The 25,168-nt window shown below is 42.0% G+C and overlaps 1 protein-coding gene across 1 annotated transcript in view; it reads left to right on the forward strand.

Annotated features, from left to right (window-relative positions):
• Positions 1-14,658, forward strand: part of trpm7 (transient receptor potential cation channel, subfamily M, member 7) — a 121,471-nt gene extending 106,813 nt beyond the window's left edge. Inside the window, exons 39-40 of the mRNA XM_043674578.1 lie at positions 3,372-3,478; positions 13,460-14,658. Of these exons, the coding sequence (XP_043530513.1) occupies positions 3,372-3,478; positions 13,460-13,581 (229 nt within the window). The 3' untranslated portion in view covers positions 13,582-14,658. The remainder of the gene's footprint in view (positions 1-3,371; positions 3,479-13,459) is intronic.
• The last annotated feature ends 10,510 nt before the right edge of the window (positions 14,659-25,168 follow it).

The raw sequence follows: 25,168 nt of genomic DNA on the forward strand, positions 1-25,168 counted from the left end.
CTTAATCTTGTTTTGTGTTAACTCTGAAGAAGAATTATACTAAACTCGAAACATTAACTCTGTTTCTATCTTCACAGATGCTGCCAGACTGAGTTTCTGCAGCTATTGTTGGTTTCACAATACCTTTTTCCACAATCCTGTGAAGATCCATAGTATATGTTTCTAAGTTGAGACAATTTATAAAAGCTTAAAGTGACAATAGAGAAGAGACTGTTCAGCCCAACTAATGAGGTATTTCATTTCCTCATGTGCAACAGTCTGTCTTGACTGTCCTCCCACAATCCCTTCATTTCCTTCAAGCCCCAGTCAAATCTTTTTTTCTAAATTGACGTGGTCTCTGATTCTTTCACTAACTCCTTTTGGTAATGTATTCCAATACTCTGTGCATGTAAAAAAGGTTCCTGCTAGTGTCTGTCCTAAATGCCTTGCATTTAAACTTAAATCTAAGCTTCTTAATCACTGGAAAGTTTACCCCACAGGTGGAGATTGCCACACGTCAGTAATATTTGCCACAGACAGAATGTTGTGTAATTCACTCCTCAAGCATACCAATTAGGCTAACAGTTCAGTGCAGTACTATGTTCTACAGCATCAAAGGGTACAGGCTTTCAACTGAACAATTAATCCATGGTGCAATTTGCCCTTTCATATGTGAAAGATCCTGTTTTTGAAAAACACAAGGGAGATTTCTGTTTTATCCAGTGGTTTCCTCTGAACCAACATCCGTAAACAGATAATTTAGCTCATTGCTCCTATTTGAGACCCTGTTCTGCAAACTTGATTTCTCGTTTTCATACATTCCAATGACTACATTCTACTAATATTTCACTGGCTATGAAACACTGAGTTGCTCTGAGGTTGTGAAAGGTGTTGCAAAATACAAGTTCCTTATTCCTGTGTGCTGCAGAGGTGATCTGCCAATGGGTAAGTCCTCTGTTGATTTCACCACTCCTTGTTCTCCTGTGCTTTTCATACTATCAAGCAAGATAAACAAGTTAAATGTAGTGAATATCCATGGAGACTTGGGGGTTCAGCTGCATAGCTCTTTAAAATGCCACAATTGCAGAAAATAATCAAGGAAGCTAATGGAATGAACATAGAACATAGAACATAGAAGAATACAGCGCAGTACAGGCCCTTGGGCCCTCGATGTTGCGCCGATCCAAGCCCACCTAAACTACACTAACCCACTATCCTCCATATACCTATCCAATGCCCTCTTAAATGCCCATAAAGAGGGAGAGTCCACCACTGTTACTGGCAGGGCATTCCATGAACTAACGACTCGCTGAGTGAAGAACCTACCCCTAACATCAGTCCTATATCTACCCCCCCTTAATTTAAAGCTATGCCCCCTTGTAATACCCGACTCAATACGCGGGAAAAGGTTCATACTGTCGACCCTATCTAACCCCCTAATCATCTTGTACACCTCAATCAAGTCACCCCTAAACCTTCTTTTCTCTAGTGAAAACAGCCCCAAGTGCCTCAGTCTTTCCTCATACGATTTTCCTTTCATACCAGGCAACATCCTGGTAAACCTCCTCTGCACCCGTTCCAATGCCTCCACATCCTTCCTATAGTATGGCGACCAAAACTGCACACAATATTCCAGATGCGGCCGTACCAGAGTCTTATACAACTGCATCATGACCTCAGGACTCCGGAACTCAATTCCTCTACCAATAAAATGCTTACTTTTATCTCTGAATGTCTGAATTTAACACACACAAGTTGTGCTGCATTTATACAAAACTTTGGTTAGGTCCCATTTGGAATACTGTGAGCAGCTGTGGGCACCCTGCCTTCGGAAGGATGTATTGGCCCTGGGAGGGAGTACAGCATCGGTTTACACAAATGATACCTGGACTTCAGGGGTTAAGTTATGAGAGAAGATTATATAAATTAGGCCGGTTTTCTCTAGAAGTTAGAACATTTAAATGTGTTTTGATTAAAATCTTCAAGATATTAATGGGAAGAGAGAGCGTAGATAAAGATAAAATTATTTCCTCTGATTAGAGATTCTAGAAGTGATGGGCACAGTCTGAGAACTAGGGCCAGACCATTCAGGAGAGATTTTAGGAAGCACTTCTAGATTTTTGGAGCTCTCTTCCACAAAGTGGATGTTGGATCGTTTGCTAAGCACATTCTGAAGCGATAAGGGCCCCGAGGCAGGTATATAGAATTAGGCCACAGATCAGCTGTGATATCATTGAATGACAGAACAGGCTTGAGGGGCTGAATAACTTCCTTCTATTCCTGTTTTTTTAACTCCGTAAGTCCTGGTATTATTCTTGTAAACCTACATTGTATTCCCTCCCAAGGTCAATACATACCTCCTAAGGTGTGGTGCCCTGATCCACACTCAGTACTCCAAGTGGGGACTAACCAGGCTTTTGTATAACTGCAGGGTAACATCTGCATGCTCATACTCAGACATCTAGAGACAAATGTCCGCGTTCCATTAGCTTTTTTGATTATTTTCTGCACCTGTCATGGCATTTTAAAAATGTATGCGCCTGAATTCCCAAGTCTGCTTGGACATTCACTGTATTTAACTTCCTACTATCAAGAGCTTCCCATTTTTAATGAATAAATTTGATGAGATGCTTTTGTTTGCCGCCCTCATGCCTGCGTAAAGGAAACCTAGTCCTTCTCCCAAAGTAGCATACTCTGCATGGAAGCAGTTAGCGCCTCCTAAGGCCTAGTCCATTCCACATCACTTACTGAAACATTACTAGATCCAATGTTAACTTCTGCTTATGATTGTTAACGTGTGACCCTTATCTGGGTCTGGTGTGACTATCAAAAGGTGGGGATGACCACCCCTGATGTCTCTCTGTACTCTGTTACTGTTCTCCTGTCCTTTGCCTTCATAATTTTAAATGCAAATCGAATTCCTCAATTTAATTGTTCTAATGAAAGTTGCTTTATGTTCGCATTTGCTGAAACAAAGCAATGTTTTCATGAATTTTGCCACATGCTATTGCCTCAACATGCCACTCTTGTACAGAGAACAAAATTGCAACCCCCCAGCCCCCATTTTGTTTTAAACTTTTCTAGTGTGACCTGACTAAAATGGTTGCAGATAGACTGTCTATTACAAGATCTGGTTTATGGCTTTATCCACTTGAGGTACTGCTTGTGTTTTATCACAATTGATAGTTAGAAGGGAAACCATTTTCAGTGTGTTCATTACTGACTGATTTAATAGTCATTGAATATTTTGCCACTCAGAGAAGGCTGTATCATGAAATGTAGCTGACTTTCCTTGATTCTGCAGACAGGCTTCAAACATCCAGTTGTCTGTATACATTGTGAGAAAATCACCAGGGTGGCCAATGTAGTCGCATTTATTATTTTGTTTTCAGGTCACATGACATGGTATTTGGACCTGCAAATTTGGGAGAAGATGCAGTTAAAAACTTTAGAACAAAACATCGTTGTAATTCGTGCTGTGGAAGGCTCAAACTTCCTGGTAAGATTTTTCTGATCTGTACCCCTTCCCCTTTTCTCCCCTTCACCCCCACCATCCTCCCCTTTCCCCTGCCTCCACCCTCTCTTCCCCGGTTTCTTTCCCCCCTGCCTTCCATGACTTGTGCTAGGCAGTTACTTCGTGACATGATACTTCACCCAGTGGGTGAATGGGCCCTGGTAGTAATGGGTCATTTGATCATGTGCAACAAACTCAAATTTCCAGCAGCATCAACGGGAAGGAGAAGGAGCAGGAGCTCTGACTATTAGATTCTCTCGCAAACTTCTAGTCTGTTGTGTAGACTTTTACGTAGAGCTTAACTCACCTGGGGTTTAAGTAACTCAACAAAAAAAACAGACAGGAGGAAGCCATTTGGCTTCAAGTCTGTTCTGTTTAATTAGATTGTTGCTGATCTGTGACCTAACCCCTTTGTTGGATTTTAGTTGTCTAAAGGTATCCATCTCAGTTGGGCTTTGCCATTAGTCTTTTTTTTTTCCCAAACATACTTTATTCGAGGTATTTTCAGATTTCACTTCTGAAAGTTCTGGCCACCATTTGTAGACTGTGACCCAGAATCCTAGATTCCCCAACCAGCAGAAATAGTTTCGCTTTTTATTCTACCTGTTACCCCTAGTATCTTAAGAAATTTAGTTTGTGTAATCTATTCTCAGAATTTATTTCTTGAAGTCAAGCTGTCATTCTGTTAAACTGTACTGCGTTCCTTCTGGGGACAGTATAGATATTTTTTAAAGTTTGTGAGAAGATTTGTAGCTCGGGTGCTCGTCGCTGTGGTTCTGCTCGCCGAGCTGGGAATTTGTGTTGCAGACGTTTCGTCCCCTGTCTAGGTGACATCCTCAGTGCTTGGGAGCCTCCTGTGAAGCGCTTCTGTGATGTTTCCTCCGGCATTTATAGTGGTTTGAATCTGCCGTTTCCGGTTGTCAGTTCCAGCTGTCCGCTGCAGTGGTCGGTATATTGGGTCCAAGTCGATGTGCTTATTGATTGAATTGCTTGATTGATTGATTAAATGTAGTGTTTTGCACAAAACACTACATAGGACAAACAGGAAGACAGCTAACGATCCGCATCCATGAACACCAACGAAACGACACGACCAGCTATCCTTAGTAGCCCCACACGCAGATGACAAGCAACATGAATTCGACTGGGACAACACTACAATTATAGGACAAGCCAAACAGAGAACAGCCAGGGAATTCTTAGAGGCATGGCACTCATCCACAGATTCAATCAATAAGCACATCGACCTGGACCCAATATACCGACCACTGCAAAGGACAGCTGGAACTGACAACCGGAAGCGGCAGATTCAAACCACTACAAATGCCGGAGGAAACATCACAGAAGCGCTTCACAGGAGGCTCCCAAGCACTGAGGATATTTTTTAATCTGTTCAGAGATGTTATTACACACCTCTGGAGAAGATGGGACTTGAACCTGGGTTTCTTGGTTCAGAGGTAAGGACATTACCACTGCACCACAAGAGTCCTCCAAGACTAGTCTATGCTTGCAAAATGATGTGGTATCCAGAACTGTTCAATGCTGGTCTGTGTGGGAGATTGGGTAAATACCAGAAACAAAAGAATGATTTAAGTAGTTACTCATAGAATCATAGAGATGTACAGCAGGGAAACAGATCCTTTGGTCCAACTCATCCAGGCCGACCAGATATCCTAACCTAATCTAGTCCCATTTGCCAGCAATAGGCCCATATCCCTCTGAACCCTTCCTATTCTGGTACCTAGCCCAGATGCTTTTTAAATGTTGTAATTGTAGCATCCTCCTCCACTTCCTCCGGCGGCTCATTCCATACACGCACCACCCTCTGCGTGAAAAAGTTACCTATTAGGTCTATTTTATATCTTTTCCCTCTTACCCTGAACCTATATTCTGTAGTTCTGGATTCACCCACGTCAGGGAAAAGACCTGTCTGTTTACTCTATCCATGTCCATCATGATTTTATAAACCTCGATAAGGTCAACCCTCAGCCTCCGACGCTCCAGGGAAAACAGCCCCAGTCTATTCAGCCTCTCCCAATAGCTCAAATCCTCCAACTGTGATAGTGTAGGCCAACACAGATTTCTTGGCTTAAGGTTTATGTCGGAACAAGACATTTGGCAATCTTTATCAGCATTCACTGCAGTCCCACTGCCCTCTGCATAATCTGGGGTTCCTATTCATTATCATCAGGTTACTCTGGAGAAACTGATAAGTGCACAAGAATATATTCCATGGGTGCAACTAGGCCATTCATATGATCCATCCCCATACCTCATATTAACATTCAAGGCCAGAATTCAATCTTTTTTCAGTTCAGATTTATTCCAAAGTGAAGCATTACAAGTGTACAGTTCCTAACCCTACTAATTACATCAGTTTCTATACATATCTCTATGTGTTCAAATAGAAAATATCCTCCTCCTATTTAAACTTGCCCTTTTACAGTTGGTATCCCAAATATCACACTTGTGACTATTTCCCAAATGGAAGTTAAAATACAAAGAACCAATGCCATGAAGTTGTTTACTACACGTGGTGGCAAGCTTCACAATCTGACCGTTCCATGGGTGAAAACAGTTTCTCTAGAATTAGTAATTGAATCTAATTTATCAACCATACAAAAGATTTAAACTTTGGAGACTAGGTGCAAACAAAGAAAAGATTGCACATCTGTTAAAGAGCTCAGTGCTGGTCTGACTAGAAGTTGTTGGATCTGAACAAATTGGTGGAAAATGATTTTTTTTTTTTGACACCTTGTGTGACTTCTTGAAGAACTGAGTTTAAGGAAGTGTTTTTATTGCTTCATTGCTGCAGAGCCACATTCCATCAGTCTGTGGTGTGGCACCTTCACACCAAATACAGACCTCTTGTGTGGACATACTTAGAAATATGAAATCTTACATGCCCTTCAGCCTGTAATATCTAGAATGGCTTTTTAAAGAGTCCACTTTACTTCCATGTTATTTCCCTCAAAATCTGAAAATTAGTTTTCTTCCAGCATATTATTTCTACCACCTTTCTACCACCTTCGTGGGACTTGAATTCCATCTTGACAACTCATTGTGTCTTTTTTCCACCCCCATGCCCTTCCATATGTTCTCAATCATCAATAAAGACAAGGGAATTGCATGGTTGTGCTATGAAGTGGCACACTTACACAGCAACAACTTGCTCAGCAGGACTCAGTTTTAGTTCTTTCAACATCACTCTTCATTGTATTGATCCCAACATGAGAGCCGAATTTGTGCTGAGATGATGGTGACTGCGTAAGAGAGAGGAGCAGAACCTGGCCATTCAGGCTGTCAAGTCTGCTCCACCGTTCGATCATCACTAATGTTTCTCAAACACACCTGCATTCTCCTCATCATTTTGATCATCTTATTTATCAAGAGCCTATCTATCTCTGTCTTAAAGACATTCAATGACTTGATGTCCACAGTCTTCTGCAACAATAAGTTCCGCAGATTCACCACCCTCTGACTGAAGAAATTCTTCCATATCTCCGTTCTAAGGGGTCATCCCTTCAACTCTGAGTCTGTGCCTTAGTTTCTCCTTCTCATAGAAACACTTTCTCCATGTCCAGGAATCCCAGTACTGTACCAACTTCAGTGAGATTCCATCTTTTCCCTAGACTTTCTAACCTCCGAGACCTCCACCGTTCCTCCTATGAGAAGCCCTTTCTTCCCTGGGATCATTCTTGTAAACCTCCTCAGGACCCCCTCCAAGGCCAACACATAGTTCCTTCGATATGGAGCCCAAAACTGCTCTCAATATTTCAAATGCACTCTGACCAGAGCCTTATATAGCCTCGGCAGTACATCTCTGCTCTTGTATTCTAAACCTCCTGAAATGAATGTTAACATTGCATTTGTCTTCCTAATCGCCAACTAAGCATGCATGTTAAAATGTAGACAATCTTGAACTAAGATTCCCAAATCCTTTTGTGCTTCAGATTTCCAAAGCTTTTCCCCATTTAGAAAGTATTCTATATCTCTATTCTTGCTGCAAAGTGCATAACCTCACACTTTGCCACTGTTTTCCATCTGTCACTTCCCTAGCCTATGCAAATAATGCTGCAGCCTCTTCGCTTCCTCAACACTACCTGTACCTCCACCTATCTTTTTGTCACCTGCAAACTTGGTAACAATGCCCTCATTTCCTTTGTTCAGATCATTACTGTTTAACTTGAATAGCTGTGGTGCCAACTCCGACCCCTGAGGAACTCCACTAGTCACTGGTTGCCATTCTGAAAAAGACCTCTTTATCCCCACTCTCTACCTTCTGCCAATCAACCAACCCTATACCCATGCAGCACCCTGCCCTAATACCATGGACTGTTATTTAGCAGCCTCCTGTGCCCCACCTTGTCAAAGATCTTCTGGAAATCCAAGTAGATCACAACAACTGGCTTGGTCAGACATGACCTCCCCTTGATGACCCAGCCCTATTTTACCATGCACTTCCAAGTACTCCATAATCTCATCCTTAACGGTGGACACTCAAATCTTAACTGTGACGAAGGTCAGGCTAATCAGTCTGTATTTTCCTGACATCTGCCTCTCTCCCTTCTTTATCAGGATCACTACATTAGCCATTTTCCAGTTTTCTAGGACCCTCCCTGACTCCAGTGATTTCTGAAAGATCGTCACCAATGCTTCCACAATCTCTTCCGCTATCTCCTTCAAAACTCTGGGATGTAGTCCACCTGGTCTGAGTGATTTATCCACCTTCAGACCTGTGAGCTTCCCAGCACCTTCTCCTCAGTGATGGCCACTAGACTAACCTCTGTCCCTGACTCTCAAAGTTCTAGTGTGTTGCTGGTATGTTCCACTGTGAAAACTGATGCAAAGCACTGTTCAGTACCTCCAACATTTCCTTTTTTCTCATCACCTCTCCAGCCTCACTTTCCAGTGATACATTGTCCATTCTTGCTGCTCTTGGTTACCTTTCATATATCTAAACAAAAAACTTTTTAATCTTCTTTTACATTGCTAACAAGCTTACCCTCCTATTTCATCTTCTCCACCTTTATTGCTTTTTTTAGTTACACTACTGGTTTTTAAAGGCCTCCCAATCCTCTGACTTGCCATTAACATTTATTGTATGCTTTTTCTTTAGCTTTTTTGCTGTCCCCAACTTCCCTTGTCAGCCTTGGTTTCCTTGTCTTTTCTTTTGATATATTTCTCTTTCCTTGGGATGAATTTCTGTTGCGCCTCCTTCCTGATCAACTCTGACCAGCTCCTCCCTCATGTCTTTGTCGTTACCTTTACTCAATTGTAATCCCATGACATCTGACTTAATTTTCTTCTCAAACTGCAGGCTGAATTCAACCAGGTAATGGTCACTACCCTCTATGCATTCCTAGTCCAGTCTGCCTCAATACACATCACCAAACCAGGAAATGCCTGTTCCTTAGTGGGCTCGATCACAAGCTGTTCCAAATGAAACTACGTCATGGACATTCCATGAATCCTTTTCCACGAATTCCACAAGGTCCTTATGAAGGATCCCGTCCAAAATGTCCACTCGGATGCTGCCTGGCCTGCTGTGTTTTTTCCAGCTCCACACTTTATCAACTCTGACTTTGCAACATCTGCAATCCCCACTATCTTCTAATTGGTGGAGGCATTGTCATGGAGTATGCACTATTTAATGAAGTTTGACAGTTAACTGCCAAACTTTGTTCTTACTTTAAATTAGGCAGGTTCACAGTGATTGGTGAAGGCATTGTTTTAAGACCTGAACCAAAGAATGGCTCTCATCTATTTTGTTGATTTGAAACAGTTGAAGTGTGTGTACGTCTGAGAGTTTTCCAATTAAGGACTGGTTACATATGATCAGTATCATAGTTGTTGCAAATAGCTAATAGGATATTTAGCTTGTTACCACATGGTCTGCCATTACACATTATCTATTGTTAGCCACTAACAGTCTCCATTAACAGCTATTCACCCTCCCAGCCAGATCGTTATTGACTCCTTTGTCTGTCCAACTGTTCTCTCTCTTTGGGCTCGATCCCTACCTATCGTTTATTCCTTACCCCCTCCACCTCCCCATCTTTTGCATATAAACCAACACTTTCCTAGCTACATCACTTTGTATTCTCTTTACAGATGCTCCAGACCTACTGAGCTTTTCCAGCAACTCATGTTTTTGTTTCTGATTTACAGCATCTGCAGTTATTTCCGATTTTAAATAGGATATGCTGTTTGGTATCATTCACCGGCCTTTTGCATATCTGGCCTGTATACCTAGTGTTATGCCAATTTTGACATTCAGGTACCGCATTATTTGTTTTTGTGACAGGCTCTGGTTACTGGCAGCATCCTTTTAGTGCCAAACACCACTAAGATCGTTACTACACTGTCTCAAAATGAAGCAGCTAGCTTTACCATGTTCAAACATTTGAGAAACCTGATCTGAGGGAATCTGGCACTTTTCAGAACCTTTGGCCTATGCATGGATTTGTGCAATGTAGAGAGAAATGATCTGATCAAGGTATCCTTTATTCTGTATTAAACTCAAATGGTACACATGTTTCAGCGCCCTACGTACGTAGTTGCTGAGAAGGCTATAGTTATAATACAGCATTTTTTTTGGCTGTTCACTGCTAGCAACATTCTGACTGACTGGTTGAAAAACTCTCAAAACTGTTCAGGGATGGGTTGCACAATTGCATAAAAGTAAAATATTGCAGATGCTGGAAATCTGGAACAGTGCAATGCTGGAGAGATCTGGGAGGTCTGGCAGCATCTCTGGAGAGGCAGACAGTTAACATTTCAAATCTAGTTATGACATTTCAGAGTGAAGAATTGCAAACCCCCTGCTCTCTCGGGCACCCCACCTGCCAACTCCTTATCAACTGTACAAAGGACAGAACGAGAGAACATAAGAACTAGGAGCAGGAGGAAGCCATCTGGCCCTTTGAGCCTGCCCCACCATTCAATAAGATCATGGCTGATGTTTTTGTGGACTCTGATCCACTTACCCATGCTCTCACCGTAACCCTTAATTCCTTTATTATTCAAAAAAAAATTACCTGAGTTTTAAAAACATTTACTGAAGTAGTGTCAACTACTTCACTGGGCAAGGAATTCCATAGATTCGCAACCCTCTGGGTGAAGAAGTTCCTTCTCGATTCAATCTTAAACGTGCTCCCCCTAATTTTGAGGCTATGACCCCTTATCCTAGTTTCACCTGCCAGTGGAAACATCCTTCTAAATTCCAGTGAATATAATCCTTTCTCTCTCTCCTCATAAGCCAACACTCTCCACTCCAAATCACCCTAGTGAATCTCCTCTGTATCCCCTCTAATGCTAGTACATCCTTTCTCAAGGAAGACCAAAATTCATGCTGTACTCCAGGTGTGGCCTCACCAACACCCTGTACAGCTGCAACATAACCTCCCTACTTTTGAACTGAATCCCTTTAGTATTGAAGGACAAATTCCATTTGCCTTCCTAATTACCTGTTGCACCTACAAACCAACCCTCTGTGATTCATGCACAAGGTCCCTCTGCATAGCAGCATGTTGCAACGTTTTACCATTCGAGTAATAATCCTTTTTACTGTTAATCCTACCAAAATGGATGATTTCACATTTACTCATATTGTATTTCATCTGCCAGACCTTTGCCCACTCACTCAAAGTATCTATGTCCCTCTGCAAAGTTTCACAGCTCTGCCACTCATCTTAGTGTCATCTGCAAACTTTGACACTATACATGTGGTCCCCAACTCCAAATCACCTATGTGAATTGTTAATAATTGCGGTCCCAAAACCAATCCCTGAGGTATGCTATTAGTCACTGATTGCCAACCAGAATAGCACTCATTTATCCCCACTCTTTGCTTCCTGTTAGTCAACCAATCCGTAATACCATGCACCTTTATCTAACGCAGCAGTCTCTCATGTGGCATCTTGTGAAAGGCTTTTTGGAAATCTAGGTGCACTACATCTACATTGTCCACCGTGCTCATAATGTCTTCATAGAATTCCTAAAGATAGTTAAGCATGATCTGCCCTTCATGAACCCATGCTGCCTCTGCCCAGCAGGATGATTTCTCTCTCGAAGCTTTGCTATTTCTTCCTTGATAATGTAGTGGTTAAGCTAACCGGTCTATAAGTCCCCATCTTTTGTCTACCTCCTTTTTATTTAAACAGTGGCATCACATTTGCTGTTTTCCAATCTGCAGGGACTGCCCCAGAGTCCAGCGAATTTTGGAAAATTACCATCAGTGTACTTGCTATTTCTCCCTCCACCTCTTTTAGTACCCTGAGATGCATTCCATCAGGGCCAGGAGACGTGTCTAAACTTAGCTCCATTAGCTTGCCCAACCCTCCCTCTTCCATAATAACGATTGTTTCCAGATCCTCACCTACCTTTGTCTCTTTGTCAATGACTGGCATGTTATTAGTGTTCTTCACTGGGAAGACTGACACAAAACACCTCGTCAATGCCTCGGCCATTTCATCCTTTCCCATAACTAAATGCCCCTCTTCGTCCTCTGAAGAACCAATATTTACTTTAGCCACTTATTTTCATTTTATATATTTATAGAAACTTTTACTGTCTGTCTTTAAATTCTGTGCTAGTTTTTTCTCTCATGTTCTATTTTACTTTTCTTTGTAGTTCCTTTTGTGACTTTCTGTTGATCTTTAAATTTTCCCAGTCTTCTAATTCAATATTGTTTTTAGCCAATTTATATGCCTTCTCTTTCAATTTGATAGCCTCCCTTATTTCCTTAGACACATGGCAGATTCCCCCTTTTCTTACAGTCCTTCATTTTCACTGGAATACCCTTTTGCTGAGCACTTTGAAAAATTGCTTTGAAAGTACTCCACTGCTCGTCAACTGTCCCACTATAAAATCTTTATTTCCAGTCTACTTTAGCCAAGTCCTCCCTCATTCTATTGTAGTCTCCCTTGTTTAAGCACAGGGCACTGGTATTGGATTTTATATTCAAACTGCCCATCTGTATTCTAAATTCAACCATACTGTGATTACTCCTTCCAAGAGAATCCCTAACTATGAGGTCATTAATTATTCCTGCCTCATTACACAGGACCCGATCTCAGATAGTTTGCTCCCTCATTGGTTCTATTACATACTGTTCAAGAAAACTATCACTGATACACTCAACAAACTCCTCCTCAAGGCTACCCTAAAGAGTTGGTTCAACCAGTCTTCATGTAGATTAAAATCCCCCATGATAATTGCCATACCATTTTTACAGGCATTAGTTATTTCCTTGTTTATTACCCGCCCCAATGTGATAGTATTTGGTGGTCTATAGACTACGCCTATCAGCGACTTTTCTTCTTAGAATTTTTCATTTCCACCCAAATGGATAAAACCTTATTCTCCATAGAAGCTGTATCATCTCTCAGCACCACCCTGATGTCATCCTTGAATATCAGAGCTACACTACCTCCCTTACCTTCCTGTCCCCTTTCGAATAGTCTGATATCCCTGGATATTTAACTCCCAGTTGTGACCATCCTGTACCAATGTCTCCATAATGGATACTAAATCATTTTCATTTGCGATGATTTGTGCCATTAGCTCATTAACCTTATGATTGCTATGAGCATTCAGCTAATAAGCCCTTTTGCTAGCTTTCTTACCCTCATGATTTCCAACATCTCTAATAATATCTCCTAAGTTATTCTTCCTTTTTACTTCTTTCATAGCCTACCTTGTACTTAAACCCTCCTGGACACAACCCATTGCTATTTACCATCATACTTCCCTTTCCCTCCCCTCTCCCCCCCCGACTCACAAGTGTAAAGTCCTAGTGACCACCTTATTTATCCTTTTCACTAGAACACTGGCTCCAAATCGGTTCAGGAGACTGTGCCGTCAGTACAGATTCCCCCCGCCCCCCGGTTCCATTTCACTTACCTTGAGCTATGCATTAGCGCACAATAAGAAGTACCATCTTATTTTCTATGCTTCCCTTAGATATCAGGCGAAATGATTATACACCAGACAAAATGATTTTGTCTCAAGATGGAGTGGAAGTTGCAATCCAGTCCGGCAGTGGTACCAAAGATGTAAGAAATTCAATCCACTTGATGATTTAGGAGAACGGTACAGGGAGGAGATTCTTCCAGTTGGATACTTGAAATTGCTAATGTTACCTGTTACTGGATCAGAAGGAGTTTTGTGGATGGAACTTTGAAATCTAACTTTGGATGGTACATTGAGATGAAATGGTAACAGATTTTGTGGCATATCTCTAGTTTTGTGTCATGTGTTGACAGTACAATGGAAATGTTAATTGACTATTTTGTACCTGTCTTTGCTTAAGATTCCAGCAATGACACAAGCAGTATATGCTGACATTGTTAATGACCAGTAGTAATCAGATAGCAATAGAAGAAAGATGCATTTCACAGAAGTAATCTATAAAAAAGCAAAATTAAATGAAGTGTCAACATTTTAAACAGTTAAATGTCCGATTTTTAAGTCTTCGTGCATTTTAATTTTTTAATCAATTTATTAAGAAAAGCCATGTAAACTGGTAAAACTCAGCAACATAATGTGCAAATAATATTTATTCAAACCATAGTTACCTACAAAAAATCCTTGTCGTATGTTTTGTCTGACAATCAGACAGGTTTTAATAGGCCGATCAATTAAAAAGAATGCTAAATATCTGATCATTGTCCAGCGGTGTCAAAAGAATGTTCTGGTGACCTGATTTTTAATGAATTTCAATTGAGTAGACACTTTGATGTAATACTAGTATTGTGGTACATGCAGATTGAATTTAAAAGAAAAAGTATTGAAATCCTTGTAAATATGGTAATGGGCAGATTGCAATCTATCTTTATGCAAAGAAATGAGACCCAAATCTGTTGTATTGTCAACATGAAGATGCTCTGTCTACCTTAAATATTTATGTAAATGGTAGCACTTGGGCAACTTTTCTATGTTACAAAGAGGTACTTTTGTCATTTTTAAAAAGGGTGTTTATATGAAGAATTGTATAATTTTTAATCTAATGTATCTTATAGATACTATTCTTAAGGCACGAATACAACTTGTAATAAAATATGACTGGTTTTACAAAGGCTGGATGGTGCAAACCAAGAGTTAGTGGGATCATGCTGCATAGATTTTGTACATTTAATCTAATAAAAGATTTTTGAAATAAACTTAATGTGTGCTCTATACATCACAAAAACACAGTCTCGAGTTCACTTGTGAAGCATTTTAAAGATCTATTCAAATAACTGGCCATGGTCAGCTGGTGAAGAGAGCCTGAGGCACATGCAGCATCTTGAAGCAGGTGCTCATTAATTTCATTAGGCTCTGGTTTCTGGTGCTTAAATACCAATACTCATCATTTACCAAACTGGTCACTGTTAGTAATAGCAAGCACCAGCCAAATACGTATATTGAGAGATTTATAGATCACATCAGATTAGTACCAATGAGAGGAAGATTATACAAAATAAAATCAGAAGTCTGTGATGTTTCTGCTGAATATTATCCAGCAGCTTTAGTTGCAAGTGGAAGGAGCTGATTGTAACCAGAGTATCTCTGGCAATGACTTCTGATAGCCTGCAGAATTCCCAAAGATATATCGTATATGTAACCTCTTCTGGCCCTAAAACTTCCACCTTAAAGTGTCCATTCCTGAGTTTTCTTATTCCTGTCCCCATTATTTGGAGATGACGATGCCGGTCACAACCACCTGATGAAGGAGCGGCGTTCCGAAAGCTAATGCTTCCAATTAAACCTGTTGGACTATAACCTGGTGTTGTGTGATTTTTAACTTTGTAATCCATTATTTGGAGCTGTCTTCAACTGTCAGAATTTTCCTTTATAAAAGCCCCTCTGAAAGAAACAGAAAATAATAGTCCATTTAGCCCTCAAGTCGATTTCACTATTCCAGATGATCCTGATGGTCTACTTCATATCCTTAGACTGTGACCCTCTGCTTCTGAACTCGTTGATTATCGGAAATATTCTGATTACATTCTATAAGATGTTCCTTGAAAATTGCCTGATGCCATTGAAAATTCATCTCCAGCATCTTCAGCCCTTCCAACCCATTGTGTACTTGTAGGCTGCTGGCTCAGCTCGATTATCAGGGTGATGCATACTGACATTCACGAACTTAAAGGAATCTGAGCTCTGGCGACACTTATCCTGGGTTTGCAAAGGCCCTGGCATAAAGTGTGTCAATTACTATCTTGTCAATTCATCCTACACCACCACCAACATCAACTGGTCATTGTCATCTTACTGCTTATGGGAGCTTTGCTGTATACAAATTAGCTGCTGCTTTGAGAAGTCTGAAAGTCTTGGAAGTTGCTCAAAATATGAATCTTTGAATATTTGTGACCTTTTGGAACATCTATTTAATCTATTTTGAAGGAACTTTGGTAGTTATAGTGTTATCATGTTGATATAGAAATGGGGTGAGGGCAAGGGTGTGAGGTAGGGGATGGGTAAGAGATTTTGGGGTGGAGAATGGGGGTGTAATTGAAGGCAAGTAGTTTTTGTGGCACAGATCTGGGGCTGAGTGGTTATTGGAATTGAATTATTGAGAGAGAGTGGGGGTGTAATTGAGGGGAATGGTGTGGTTATTGAGGTGAGTTGGGGGTGATAACTATCAGGGAACGATGGTTATATATTTTCTAGTCAACGTGTTAAGATGTTATGACATTTCTAGAACCCATGTCTGGTTCAGAGGTAGGGACGCTGCCACTGCACAGGTGAATGGGCTGATAATTGAGGGTGTGGTCATTGGGAGAATGGGGAAGGCAGTCAGACTGAACAAAGAAGAATTCAGCACAAGAGCAGGCCCAAGCCTGCACTGACACATGTTGCCCTTCCATACTAAAACTGTCTTCACTTACAGGATCTGTATCCCTCTATTCCTTTCCTGTTCATGGAATCATCCAGGTGCTTCTTGAAACTGCTATAGTGTCTGCTTCCACCACCTCCTCTGGCAGCACGTTCCAGGCACTCACCACCCTTTGGGTGAAAGAATTGCCTCTCTCATCTCTTCCAAACGCTTCCACCCATTCAGGGGGAGGTGACAGCGAGTGCTATTATTGCTGGACTGTTAATCCAGAACTCCAATAATGTACTGGGGATTTGGGTTCATGGTAGATGGTGGAATTTGAATTCAATAAATATCTGGAATTAAGAATCTAATGAATATGAGTCTGTTGTCAATTGTCGAAAAACCCATCTGGTTCATTAATGTCCTTTAGGGAAGGAAACTGGCATCCTTACTTGGTATGACATACAATTGACTCCAGACCCACAGCAATGACTCTTCACGTCCCTCTGAGAAATTTAGGATGGGCAATAAATGCTGCCAGGCCAGCGATGCTCTCATCCCATGAATGAATAAAGAAAAAAAAAGTCCCCCCTGCCCATACACACGCACACACCCTTGAACTTGAGCCCCTGAGTAATTGACCCCTCCACCCTGGGAAAAAGCCTCATGCTTTCTATTCTATCCATGCCATTCACAATCTTATAAATCTCTATCAGGTTGTACCTCATCCTCCTGCTTTCCAGTGAAAACAAACACAGTCTATCTATGATTTGGAGATGCCGGTGTTGGACTGGGGTGTACAAAGTTAAAAATCAGACAACACCAGGTTATAGTCCAACGGGTTTAATTGGAAGCACACTAGTTTTCGGAGCGCTGCTCCTTTGTCAGGTGGTAGTGGCCCACTATCACCTGATGAAGGAGCGGCGCTCCGAAAACTAGTGTGCTTCCAATTAAACCCGTTGGACTATAACCTTTGGTTGTGATTTTTAACAGTCTATTAAACTTTCTTCATGGCTAAAATCCTCCATACCAGGCAACATCCTGGTAAACCTTTTCTGTACTCTCTCCTAAGCATCCTCATCCTCTGATCGGAACTGTGTGCAATATTCCAAGTGTGGCATAAGTAAAGTTCTATAAAGCTGCAGCATAACTTGTCTATCCTTATACTCAATGCCCCTTCCAATGAAGGCAAGCATGCCCATTGGCCTTTTTTACTCCCGTATCTACATGCGCTGCCACCTTTCGTGATCTGTGAACCTGCACACCTAGATGCCTCTGCATATCAATACTCCTAAGGGTTCTGCCATTCTCTATAATTTCCATCTGTATATGACCTTCCAAAATGCATCACCTCACATTTGTCCGGATTAAACTCTATCTGCCATTTTTCTGCCCATGCCTCCAACTGATCTATCCTCTGAAGATCCTCACTATCTGCAACTCCACCAATCTTTGTATTATCTGTAAAATCATTGATTAGACCAGCACTTTTCCCTCCAAATCATTTATGTAAATTATGAACAGCTCTGATCCCTCTGGAACACCACTAGTCACAAACTTCTGTTCTGAAAAACATCCTTCCACCACTATCCTCTGTCTCCTATGACGAAGCCAGTTCTGTATCCATCTTGCCAGCTCATCCCTGATGCCATGTGACTTCATCTTTTGTACCAGTCTGCCATGAGGGACCTTGGCAAAGGCTTTACGGAAGTCCATATAGATAACATCAGCCATTTTCCCTCATCAATCATCATAGTCACGTTCTCAAAAAAGTCGATCAAGTTAATAAGACACAATCTCTCCCCTGGATAAAACCAGGTTGTTTATTGGTAATAAGTCCATTTGCTTCTAAATGCGTATAGATCTTGTTCCTGAGAATATTTTCCAATAATTTCCCTTCCACCAACATGAGATTCACAGGTCTGTAATTTCCAGGATTATCTTGCTACCCTCCTTAAGCAATGAGACAACACTCCAATCCTATGGGACATCGTCTGTGGCCAAAGAAGATACAAACAAGACTGTCAATGCTCCAGGGATTTGCCCTCTTGCGTCCTTCAATATTCTGGGATAGATCCCATCACAAATGCATTAAAGTGGATAAATCCCTAGGACCTGATCAGGTGTACCCTAGAACTCTGTGGGATGGAAGGGAAGTGATTGCTTGGGCCCCTTGCTGAGATAATTGTATCATCGATAGTCACAGGTAAGGTGCCAGAAGACTGGAGGTTGGCAAATGTGGTGCCACTATTTAAAAAAGGTGGTAAGGAAAAGCCAGGGAACTATAGACCATGAACCTGACATCAGTGGTGGGCAAGTTATTGAAGGAAATCCTGAGGGACAGGAAGTAAATATATTTAGAAAGGCAAGGACTGATTTAGGGATAGTCAACATGGCTTTGTGCATGGGAAATCATGTCTTACAAACTTGATTGAAATTTCGAAGAAGTAACAAAGAGGATTGATAAGGGCAGAATGGTGGATGTGATCGATATGGACTTCAGTAAGGTCTTTGACAAGGTTCCCCATGGGACACTGGTTAGCAAGGTTAGATCTCATGGAATACAGGGAGAACTAGCTCAAAGGTAGAAGACAGAGGGTGGTGGTGGAGGGTTATTTTTCAGACTGGAGGCCTGTGACCAGTGGTGTGTCACAAGGATCAGTGCTGGGTCCACTGTTTTTTGTCATGTATATAAATGATTTGCATGTGAACATAGGACTTATAGTTAGTATGTTTGCAGATGACACCAAAATTGGGAGTGTAGTGCACAGTGAAGAGGGTTACCTCAGAGCACAATAAGATCTTGATCAAGTGGGCCAATGGGCTGAGGGATGGCTGATGGAGTTTAGATAAATGTGAGTGCTGCATTTTGGAAAAGCAAATCAGAGCAGGACTGATACATTTAATAGAGTCATAGAGATGTACAGCACGGAAACAGACCCTTCGGTCCAACCCATCCATGCTGACCAGATATCCCAACTGAATCTAGTCCCACCTGCCAGCACCCGGCCCATATCTCTCCAAACCCTTTCTATTCATATACCCATCCAAATGCCTCTTAAATGTTGCAATTGTATGAACCTCCACCACTTCCTCTGGCAGCGCTTTCCATACATGTATCACCCTCTGTGTGAAAACATTGCCCTTTAGGTCTCTCTTATATCTTTCCCTTCTCACACTTAACCTATGCCCTCTAGGTCTGGACTCCCCGACCCCGGGGAAAAGACTTTGCCTATTTACCTTATCCATGCCCCTCATAATTTTGTAAACCTTTATAAGGTCACCCCTCAGCCTCCGATGTTCCAGCGAAAACAGCCCCAGCCTGTTCAGCCTCTCCCTATAGCTCAAATCCTCCAGCCCTGGCAAAGTCCTTGTAAATCATTTCTGAACCCTTTCAAGTTTCATAACATCTTTCCAATAGGAAGTAGACCAGAATTGCACGCAATATTCCAACAGTGGTCTAACCAAAGTCCTGCACAGCCGCAACATGACCTCCCAACTCCTGTACTCAATACTCTGGCCAATAAAGGAAAGTATACCAAACGCTGCCTTAACTATGCTATCTACCTGCGACTCCACTTTCAAGGAGCTATGAACCTGCACTCCAAGGTTTCTTTATTCAGCAACACTCCTTCGGACCTTACCATTAAGTGTATCAGTCCTGCTAAGATTTGCTTTCCTAAAATGCAGCACCTCTCATTTATCTTAATTAAACTGCCACTTCTCAGCCCATTGGCCCATCTGGTCAAGATCCTGTTGTAATCTGAGGTAACCCTCTTCACTGTCCAATTTTGGTGTCATCTGCAAACTTACTAACTGTACCTCTTATGCTCGCATCCAAATCATCTATGTAGAGGACCCAACGCCGATCCTTGTGGTACTCCACTGGTCACAGGCCTCCAGTCTGAAAAACAATCCTCCACCACCACACTCTGTCTTCCACCTTTGAGCCAGTTCTGTATCCAAATGGCTCATTCTCCCTGTATTCCATGAAATCTAACCTTGCTAACCAGTCTCCCAGAGGGAACCTTGTTGAACGCCTTACTGAAGTCCATATAGATCACATCTACTTCTCTGTCCTCATCAATCTTCTTTGTTACTTCTTCAAAAAAGTTTTTGTGAGACAATTTTTGTGCCCATGCACAAAGCCATGTTGACTATCCCTAATCAGTTCTTGCCCTTCCAAATACATGTACATCCTGTCCCTCAGGATTCCCTCCAACAACTTGCCCACCACCGACGTCAGGCTCACCCATCTATAGTTCCCTGGCTTGTCCTTACCACTCTTCTTAAACAGTGGACCACGTTAGCTAACCTCCAGTCTTCTTGCACCTCACCTGTGAGTATCGATGATTCAAATATCTCAGCAAGAGGCCCAGCAATTTCTTCTCTAGCTTCCCACAGAGTTCTAGGGTACACCTGATCAGGTCCTGGGGATTTATCCACTTTTATGCGTTTCAAGACATCCGGCACTTCCTCCTTTGTAATCTGGACATTTTGCAAGATGTCACCATCTATTTCGCTTCTTTCAATATCTTCCATTTCCTTTTCTACAGTAAATACTGATGCAAAATACTCAATTAGTATTTCCCCCATTTTCTGCGGCTCCACACAAAGGCCACCTTGCTGATCTTTGAGAAGCCCTATTCTCTCCCTAGTTACCCTTTTGTCCTTAATGTATTTGTAAAAACCCTTTGGATTCTCCTTAATTCTATTTGCCAAAGCTATCTCATGTCCCCTTTTTGCCCACCTGATTTCCTTCTTAAGTATAATTCTCCTGCCTTTATACTCTTCTAAGGATTCACTCGATCTATCCTGTCTATACTTTATATATGCTTCCTTCTTTTCCTTAAGCAAATCCTCAATTTCTTTAGTCATTCAGCATTCCCTATACCTACCAGCCTTTCCTTTCACCCTGACAGGAATATACTTTTTCTGGATTCTCGTTATCTCATTTCTGAAGTCTTCCCATTTTCCAGCCGTCCCTTTACCTGCGAACACCTGCCCCAATCAGCTTTTGAAAGTTCTTGCCTAATATCGTCAAAATTGGCCTTTCTCCAATTTAGAATTTCAACTTTTAGATCTGGTCTATCCTTTTCCATCATTATTTTAAATGTAATAGAATTATGGTCGCTGGCCCCAAAGTGCTCCCCTCCTGACCCCTCAGTCACCTGCCCTGCCTTATTTCTCAAGAGTAGGTCAAATTTTGCATCTTCTCTAGGAGGTACATCCACATACTGACTCAGAAAATTGTCTTGTGCACACTTAACAAATTGCTCTCCATCGAAACCCTTAATACTATGGCAGTCCCAGTCCATGTTTGGAAAGTTAAAATCCCCGACCATAACCACCCTATTATTCTTACAGGTAGCTGAGGTGTCCTTACAAGTTTGTTTCTCAATTTCCCTCTGACTATTGGGGGGTCTATAATACAATCCCAATAAGGTGATCATCCCTTTCTTGTTTCTCAGTTCCACCCAAATAACTTCCCTGGATGTATTTCCGGGAATATCCTCCCTCAGCACAGCTGTAATGCTATCCCTTATCAAAAATGCCCCCCACCTCTCTTGCTTGCCTCCCTTTCTATCCTTCCTGTAGCATTTGTACCCTGGAACATTAAGCTGCCAGTCCTGCCCATCCCTGAGCCATGTTTCCGTAATTGCTATGATATCCCAGTCCCATGTCCATATGATCCAAAAATGTGAATCCTTCTCCCATACACCAGCTCCTGAGCCATGCATTCATCTGCTCTATCCTCCTATTCCTGCCCTCACTAGCTCATAGCACCAGAAGTAATCCAGGTATTACTACCCTCGAGAACCTCCTTTTTAAATTTCTGCCTAATTCTCTGTAATCTCCCTTCAGAATCTCAACTTTTTCCCTTCCTATATCGTTGGTACCAATGTGACAACGACCTCTTGCTGGCCCCTCTCTAAGAGTGAGAACATTCTGCACCCTCTCTGAGACATCCTTGATCCTGGCACCAGGGAAGCAATACACCACTCTGCTTTTTCGCTGCTGGGCACAGAAACATCTGTCTGTACCTCGGACTAGAGAGTCCCCTAACACAACATACCGTCGTTACATTAGAGCCAGTCTCAATACCAGAAACTTGGCTGTTTGTGCTATGTTCCCCTGAGAATCCATCACCCCCTACATTTTCCAAAACAGCATACCTGCTTGAAATGGGTATATCCACAAAGACTCCTGCACTAGCTGCCTATCTCTCTTACCTTTCCTGGAGTTAACCCATCTACTTGACTGTATCTGAGACTTCCCCCCTTCCTATAATTGCCAGCCATCACGTACTGTTGCTGTTGCAAATTCCTCATTGCTTCTAACTGTCTTTCCGACCGATCCATTCGATCTGATAAGATTCGCAGCCAGCAGCATTTATGGCAGATATAATCCGTAGTAACCCTTCAACTCTCTTTAAACTCCCACATCTGACAAGAAGTACATATCACTGTACTAAAGGCCATTTTTGCTCCTTCATAATCTACAGACCCAGAAAATAACGCTGTCTTACTCCTCTACAAACACTGCCCCAGGTTAAATTAATAGTTATGGCTTATATTTTAAGTTTAATCAAGAGACTTATCTCCAAAAACATATAATCAAGAAAGAACCTACTCTACTCATTACTGCAAATTCTCTGTAGGCCACACTTAAAACAATGATTAACTTATCTGATTCTGTGCTGTGGACTTCGCCCAACAGTTCCTCAAGATCAGTTGTGAATTTCACTGTTTGATAATTTTCCCAGATGCACTCCAATGATAAAGTCCTGGGGAGTGCTGCTTAACAAAGAGTCCTTGGAGTGCAGGTTCAAGCTCCTTGAAAGTACAGTTACAGGTAGATAGGATAGTGAAGAAGGCGTTTGGTATGCTTTCCTTTATTGGTCAGAGCATTCAGTATAGGAGTTGGGAGGTCATGTTGCGGCTGTACAGGACATTGGAGTTCTGGTGTCCTTGTCGGAAAGATGTTGTGAAACTTGAAAGGGTTCAGAAAAGATTTAGAACATAGAAGAATACAGCGCAGTACAGGCCCTTTGGCCCTCGATGTTGCGCCGATCCAAGCCCACCTAACCTATACTAACCCACTATCCTCCATATACCTATCCAATGCCCGCTTAAATGCCCATAAAGAGGGAGAGTCCACCACTGCTGCTGGCAGGGCATTCCATGAACAATTTACAAGGATGTTGCCAGGGTTGAAGAATTTGAGCTATAGGGAGAGGCTGAACAGGCTGGGGCTGTTTTCCCTGGAACGTCAGAGGCTGAGGGATGACCTTATAGAGGTTTATAAAATCATGGATAGAGTAAATAGACAAAGACTCTTACCTGTGGTGGGGGAGTCCAGAACTAGAGGGCATAGGTTTAGGGTGAGAGGGGAAAGATATAAAAGAGATCTAAGAGGCAACTTTTTTATGCAGAGGGTGGCACGTGTATGGAATGAGTTGCCGGAGAAAGTGGTGGAGGCTGCTTCAATTGCAACATTTAAAAGGCACCTGGATGGGTATATGAATAGGAAGGGTTTGGAGGGATATGGGCTAAGTGCAGGCAAATGGGACTAGACTAGGTTCGGATTTCTGGTCAGCATGGATGAGTTGGACCAAAGGGTCTGTTTCTGTGCTGTACTTCTCTGAGTCTATGACATGTGGACCTACTACTTTAATACATTTTAAGATGCATAACACCTTTTTATAATAGCAACTTGGCTTAGAAACTCGAAATTCCATTCCCTGAGATCACCCTCCACCAATTCCATCTCTTTGGTGAATACTGACACAAAGTATTCATTAAGGACCTCACCTATGTCCTTTGGCTTCATACATAGATTCCCTCCTTTGTCCCTGACTGGGCCAGTCCTTTCCCTGGCTACCCTCTTACTTTTTATATGTGTAAAAAGTCTTGGGATTCTCCTCAATCCCGTTTCCAAACATCTTTTCATATCTCCTTTTAGCCCTTTTAATTTCTTGTTTAAGTTCTTTCCTACTTTCCTTATATACTTCAAGGACTTCATCAGTTCCCATCATCCTAGACGTTATGTACGTTTCCTTTTTCTTTCTGACCAAGATCAATAACATCCCTGGGTCATCCAAGGTTCACATACCTTGCCAGACCTATCCTTCATTCTCACAGGAACATGCCACTCCTGAACTTCCATCAACTGCTGTTTGAAACACTCCCACGTGCCCGATGTGGACTTACCCTCAAGCAGCCAACTCAAATTCTCCAGTTCCGGCCTCATATTGTTGTAGTTCGCTTTCCCCTAAGGACTGCTGTTATTCCAATCCATGAGTATTTTAAAACTCATTGCATTATAGTCAGTATTCCTGAAATGCTCCCCCACTGAACCTGCACTCATCTGGCTGGGCTCATTTCCCCCAAACCAAGTCCAGTATAACCCCTTCCCTGAAACCCACCTGAATGGTCTTTACAAACTCTGCCCATGAAATGAGTCCCACTTAAGATAGGCAATATTAAAATCACTCACCACAACAATACTGTGATTTTGTCTATATATTCTGCTGAGTGTTGGGTGGCACGGTGGCTCAGTGATTAGTATTGCTGCTTCTCAGTGCTGAGACCCCAACTTTGATCACATCCTCAGGTCACTGTCTGTGTGGAGTTTGCACATTCTCCCTGTGTCTGTGGATTAGCCACGGCAACTGCGGGGCTGTGGGGATGGGTGAGGGTGTGGGCCTGTGTGAGATACTCTTCAGAGGATCAGTGTGGACTTGATGGGTTGAATGGCCTGTTTCTTCACTGTAAGGAATCTATAGTGATAACTGGAAGTGGGGATGTATGTGTGGGTGGGAGTGGGTTATTTTGAGCGTGAATGGTGGGTTTGCAGGGTGGGGG

The sequence above is a fragment of the Chiloscyllium plagiosum genome, chromosome 32, assembly GCF_004010195.1.
Source record: "Chiloscyllium plagiosum isolate BGI_BamShark_2017 chromosome 32, ASM401019v2, whole genome shotgun sequence".
Lineage (NCBI taxonomy): Eukaryota > Metazoa > Chordata > Chondrichthyes > Orectolobiformes > Hemiscylliidae > Chiloscyllium > Chiloscyllium plagiosum.